Genomic DNA, 5,888 nt, shown 5'->3' on the forward strand with positions numbered 1-5,888 from the left:
GGGATCCCTGGGGCTGGGAATGGGATTTGGGATCACTGGGGCTGGGGATGGGATCCCTGGGGCTGGGAATGGGATTTGGGATCACTGGGGCTGGGAATGGCATCCCTGGGGATGGGAATGGGATCTGGGATCCCTGGGGATGGGAATGGGATCTGGGATCACTGGGTTGTTCCTGAGGGATCCTGCAGGTGCCATCAGGATCTTGTGGGGGTACCAGGACTTGCAGCCCCTCTGCACTCAGTGCAGCTCTGTGCTTGCTTTGTGCCTCGGGGTCTGGTTCCTGGTGCTCCAGGGCAAACTTTGAGCTGGGAGAATGTTCCCAGGACAGCTCAAAGTCGCTGGTCTGGGCAGTTATTCCAGGAGAGTGAGCATGGAATGTGCCTGATCTCATCTCCTTGCAGAAAATTCTTCTCAGGGTGTTCTGTTAGCTTGGTTAACTGTCCTTCATTAAAACTTTTCTTCAGGACAGCCGTATCTTTTATCTTCAGGAAAGATTTTGGTAGATTGGCAAAGGAAGAAAAGCCTATCCAGAGAGAGCCTGCAGTGTGCAGAGAGGGATGATTGGGGTGATTCTGGGAGAGGTGATCTCTCTGTGTGAACAAAGCTCCTGCTCTGGGCTGCAGCTGGGACTGCTTCAGGACGAGGTTCTGTTCCCTGGATAGCTGTGCCAGGTCCTTGGAGCAGCACCAGGAGGAGTTCCAGGCTCTTCAGTGGCCTCCCCTTGCTCGTGTTGTTGTCAGCAGGGTTTATTCAAGGGGGTTCTGATCCATCAGGTGTAGAGAGCAGCAGCCAGGATTTCCTGGGGGGATATTTCAGTGGGGAAATCTCTGGAAGCCTTGATACTAATTTCACATCTCCAAAAGCTGCTGGTCTCAAAAGTGCTGTTAAAAGCAGGGATTCCTCCTGGAAAATGTGCCCCATTTTCCTCCCAGTGCAGCTGGGGCTCACAGCCTGTGCACTCAGCATTTGGAAGAGCTCTGCAGAACTCCACCTTTTTTTTTTGTCCCAAGTGAAGCGAGGAGCTGCTGTAAGTGGGTTATTTTGTGGTGGTTGTCAGGTCTGAACATGACTCATCTTGTTTTCCTGCAGCTGTGGCAATCTGGGAGATGGCTTTGGGAAGACTTCACAGCTCTTTTCCCTTCCTGCTTCAGATGCTGGGGCAGAGGGCAGCTCTTTGCATTCCTTATTTTTCCCATCTGGAGACACCTTTGCCCCCGTGATATCTGCAAGCTAAATATGCTCAAGTATCACCCATTATCCTTCTGCCTGGGAGTTTTAACCCTCCTTTCCCCCCACCTATGTGTTTTGACTGGATTTTGGGTTTTGCTCTTCTGTTTTTCCCTCTGAATGATTGCAAACGCTCAGTGCCTTCCAGAACCAGAGTTTTGGGAATTTTGGGAATGTACAGCATTGTTTTCCATGGGTCTGGAGCAGGTTGAGCAGGAGCCCCAGTGGTTTGGCTGAGTTCTCACCTGAGGGAGGCTGCAAGTCCCAGTTTGGTGTTTCCCCCATTTGGCACCACTTTCTATTTCCCTTGCCAGCTCCACCTGGGACACCCTTCAGCTCTGTTGGAAGTCCTAAATATTCCTTTTCTCCTCTCCCACCTGCTTGCCTCAAATGGCAAAATATCCTCGTGGCAAGCCCTGGATTTAGGGAGAAGTATTCCTGTGATATTCAGCTCAGGGAACACCCCAGTAGCTCTTTATTCCCACTGAAATCCGTGCTTTTCCTCCTAAATTAATTAATTTAGGTTTGGTTTTTTTTAATTCTGGTTAATTAATTCTGGTTTGTTGTTTTTTTTTTTTTACAAAAGGAGGCAAAACTAAGAGCTGTTCAATTTTTGTCCCTTGCTCCCCCAGCAGGCTTTTCCTCCTGTAATGGAGCAGGGATGAACAGCACGAGCACCATGATGGATTTCCTGGAGGAGCCTCTCCCTGGCGTGGGCACCTACGAAGATTTCAACACCATAGACTGGGTTCGAGAGAAGTCCAGGGATCGAGACAGGCACAGGGAGGTAAAAATCCCTCCTCCTTCCCCTCCTTCCCCTCCTCCTTCCCCTCCTTCTCCCCTCCTCACTGGCTCTGAGTGCAGGATAATTAACGTGTGACTCTTGCTGGGGTAGGGAGGCACTTCCTGGAGACCCCTGGGGTGGAGGGGTTGCCCTTAGGATGGGAGCTGAGAGTTCTGCTGGGGGAAAAGGAGCATTAAATCCAACGTGTTGCAGTTTATTGGTTGCTGCTTCTCTTCTGAAGGCTTTGATTTATTCCAAATGGGGGTTTGGAGTGCAGAACCAGCCTGGTTTTGTGCTCTCACATTTGCACTGGTGAATGGTGCTCTTTCTATTGGACTTTTCTTTGTTTGAGGAGACTGAGTTCAGTTCTTCCAGAATTCCTTCCCAGGACTTCACCAGTCTGCAGTTAAAGGAATTTGCTCAGAATGCAAGGGGGTTTTAGCTGAAGTGCCCGTGTCCCCACCTGCTCCTGCCTTTCTTTGTCACAGGGAATAGCAGGGTGACCTGTCAGGAGCCCTGAGACTGATGGGCCTCAGCCATCCTGGGCACCTGGGGCAGGGCTGCCTCCCACTTCCCAGTGCCACCAGTGCCCCTTGCCATTCCTCCTGGGAATTCCATCCAGGCCATTCCTCCCTGCTGCCATTAAATCTGTGACCCCTCGTGTGCCTGTCCTCGGCACAGGGTGCCCAGAGCAGCTGTGCCCCATCCCTGCAGGTGTTCCAGGCCAGGCTGGACAGGGCTTGGAGCAGCCTGGGGTGGTGGAAGGTGTCCCTGGCTGATCTTTAGGGTCCCTCCCCATCCATCCATTCTGGGATTCCACGATCCTTGATCCATCCTCCCCCCTCACCCAGAGCTGCACCAGCTGTGGGAGCAGCCACTGCCAGATGCTTTTTCTCTCCCCCCTCAGATCAGTCACAGTGTCACCAAGTAGCTTTAGAGCATTTACAGCAGGGTGGGTGAGAGTCCTGACAGATTTTTGTTTCTTCCTGCAAACCCTTTCCCAGATCACCAACAGAAGCAAAGAGTCCACCTGGGCACTGCTGCACAGCGTCAGCGACGCCTTCTCTGGCTGGCTCTTGATGCTCCTCATTGGTTTGTTGGCAGGTGAGAGCAAACCTCCAGGTAAAACTAATTCCTGCACTGCAGCATCAGGATCCCTTCCTCCCCAGGGCCTGCCAGATCCTTGGAGCAGCAGGATTTTGGAGTGGGGGCCTGTGCTGGCACCGAGGGCTCTGCTGCTGCCTTGTAAATTCACAGGGAATTATTTTTAACTGCTTTCAGGCTGTGTTGGTGCAAAACCAAAATACAAAACTGAGGCTGAGAGGCGTCCTGGACACTGCTCTGGGTCTGCTGCTGGCATAGAACTCTGAAATAAATGAAAAATGTTCATTAATGCAGAGCTGATCGAAATGCTCAGAATGTCTGTGTCAAAAGCTCCTCACGGGTACTGAAGGGGTTAATGCCAGGGGCTGCCAGCAGGAGTTTCTTATTTTTGGGGGGTTTTTCCTTCTATGCTTGGATATAAAAAGGGAGAGGTGCTGCTTGGAAGCCAGGTGTCTTTCAGAATTCAGCTGGCTGGGACATTTTATATTCCTTAGAAACAAACTTTGGCCCCAGGGAGGCAGGAAAAAATCACTTGGGTACAAATCTTCCCAATGGGAAGCAGCAAGCATCTGTCACGAGGGATGCAGTGAAATGTGGTGTTAATGTTTACCCAGGAGGGCTGCTGGCCAGTTGCTCATTAACTGGGGGGTTTGCTGAACGTTTATTGTTTCTCTGGAGCTTGTGCTGCCACTGCTCTGATGGATCAGAGGTCCCTGGCCTCTGCCTTGCTGTGGGGGTTTTGGGATTGGAGGAGTTACTAACAAAAGTGACTTGAATTCCCTTTTAAAACCTGCCTTTCCTTCTGTGCTGGCTCTGCTTGCCTTGTTTTACTTGGCACAGTTGTAACTTTCCCCTCCTTTCTTTTTCTTTTTTTAAATTAGGGTTGGAAACGTTTTCTCCAAAATCAGAGTTATTCCTGTCACAATGTTGCTGTTGTTGGTGCAGCTCCTGGGTCCTGGTGACACATTTTGTCTGAGTCCCCCAGGAATGTGGGACATCCCTCTCTGCCCTCCCACTGCTCTGTGCTGTACTTAACAAACAGTTACTGAGGAGAATTAATTGCTGCTGCTGCAGGGGTGGGGCTTTGAACACAGAGAGCTTTTGAAGCATCATCAGCCATGCTCTGTTTCCTGACCTGCTCTTTTCAATGTATTGAAATTATTCAAAATTAGGCAAATCCTCTCATTTAGCTCTCCATAGAATAGAAGTGAGTTGTAGGCAGAAAATCCACAGTGCTCTGTGTGCTGAGAGGCGAGTTAAAAATCAGTGTGGCACACTGTGACCTTCAGGTGTTTGAATCTGCTCATGAAATGACTTTTTTTTCCCTTTAACCCAGGTTCCTTGGCAGGTCTGATCGACATCTCTGCCCACTGGATGACGGATCTGAAGGAAGGAGTGTGCTTGGCAGGGTTCTGGTTCAACCACGAGCACTGCTGCTGGAAATCCAACACCACCTTCACCGACAGGGACAAGTGTCCCGAGTGGAAGAGCTGGTCCCAGCTGATCCTGGGCCATGGAGAGGTGATGAGTGCCTGGAGCTGCTTTTGCTGGGAATTCTGTTTGCCCAGGCTGCAGCATCCCTGGGGTGATGTGGGTACCGGGAGCCCTGCGTGCTTCAGTGGGGCTGGGGTCCTGCAGGGGTGTCAGTGCACAGGTTATGTGGGTGTTGTCCTTGGAGGGGATGTGGGGAGGCACAGCCTGCCCCATTTCCAGCTGCTCTGTGCCACTGGTGGGCCCAGATGTGCTGTTGGAGGGGGTTTGGCCATGAACATTCTGGGGGAATGCCAGGATGGGTGACCCAGCAAATGGAACCTGGCCTTGTAACCTCAGACTTGGGGCAGGTCTCTGCATCTTCAGCTGGTGACTCTGTGGGGTGACCTGAGGACTCCCTGTGCTCACTCCAGTGCCCAGCTCTGATGTGGTTTCAGTTGAAGCCATCTGATTCTGGCAATTTCCTCTGTGTTTCAGGGGGCCTTTGCATATATCCTCAACTACTTCATGTACGTTATCTGGGCCTTGATGTTCTCCCTCCTTGCTGTGCTCCTGGTGAAGGGCTTTGCTCCCTATGCCTGTGGCTCAGGGATCCCAGAGGTGAGTGAGGCTGGGTTGTTTTCCAGCTGGGGTAGGGATGCACCACCCAAAATTTACACAGGCATGTTATGGGATAATATATTCCACTTTAGATGATGGAAACGTCACATGTGAAAAACACAGGCGTTTTTCCAAGCTGTTTGGAACATGTCTAATGCTAAAATCTCCGTGCACCCCTTGGGAAATCAGATGTTTTGGCATTGCTGCAGGAGCTGTTCTCCAGCAGGGGTAGTGGCCCTGAGGGAAGGACTCAGGTGGCTGCTCCTGCCTCTGCCTGGAGAGGATTTCCATGGACTGTCACTTTGGATGGCTCAGGGGGGCTCTGCAAAGCTGTAGGGAAGGGCAGGAATGGGAGCAGCCAGTAAATCAGGAGCTCTGAGCAGGGCTAGAATGAAAGCCTGTAGAGCTTTGTGTGCTTGACTTCCAGATCAAAACTATCTTAAGTGGTTTCATCATTAGAGGCTACCTGGGCAAGTGGACGCTGCTCATCAAAACCATCACGCTGGTGCTGGCCGTGTCCTCGGGGCTGAGCCTGGGCAAGGAGGGGCCCCTGGTGCACGTGGCCTGCTGCTGTGGGAACATCCTGTGCCACCTCTTCACCAAGTACCGCAAGAATGAGGCCAAGCGCAGGGAGGTGTGTGGGGACACGGCCTGCCGAGGGGCTGGGGCTCTGTTTTGGGGT

At 51.7% G+C, this 5,888-nt stretch overlaps 1 protein-coding gene across 5 annotated transcripts in view; it reads left to right on the top strand.

Annotated features, from left to right (window-relative positions):
- LOC107203831 (H(+)/Cl(-) exchange transporter 5) overlaps nucleotides 1-5,888 on the top strand; it is a 28,165-nt gene that overhangs the window by 14,578 nt on the left and 7,699 nt on the right. For 4 of the 5 annotated variants that reach the window (XM_015626288.1, XM_015626286.3, XM_033514112.1 and 1 more), the window contains 5 exons: nucleotides 1,860-2,014; nucleotides 3,016-3,115; nucleotides 4,452-4,636; nucleotides 5,084-5,206; nucleotides 5,634-5,840. In XM_015626288.1, coding sequence (XP_015481774.1) covers nucleotides 1,860-2,014; nucleotides 3,016-3,115; nucleotides 4,452-4,636; nucleotides 5,084-5,206; nucleotides 5,634-5,840 — 770 coding nt within the window. The remainder of the gene's footprint in view (nucleotides 1-1,859; nucleotides 2,015-3,015; nucleotides 3,116-4,451; nucleotides 4,637-5,083; nucleotides 5,207-5,633; nucleotides 5,841-5,888) is intronic. The other variant, XM_015626287.3, reaches the window with a different exon arrangement.

Source organism: Parus major, chromosome 4A (genome assembly GCF_001522545.3).
Source record: "Parus major isolate Abel chromosome 4A, Parus_major1.1, whole genome shotgun sequence".
Taxonomy (NCBI): domain Eukaryota; kingdom Metazoa; phylum Chordata; class Aves; order Passeriformes; family Paridae; genus Parus; species Parus major.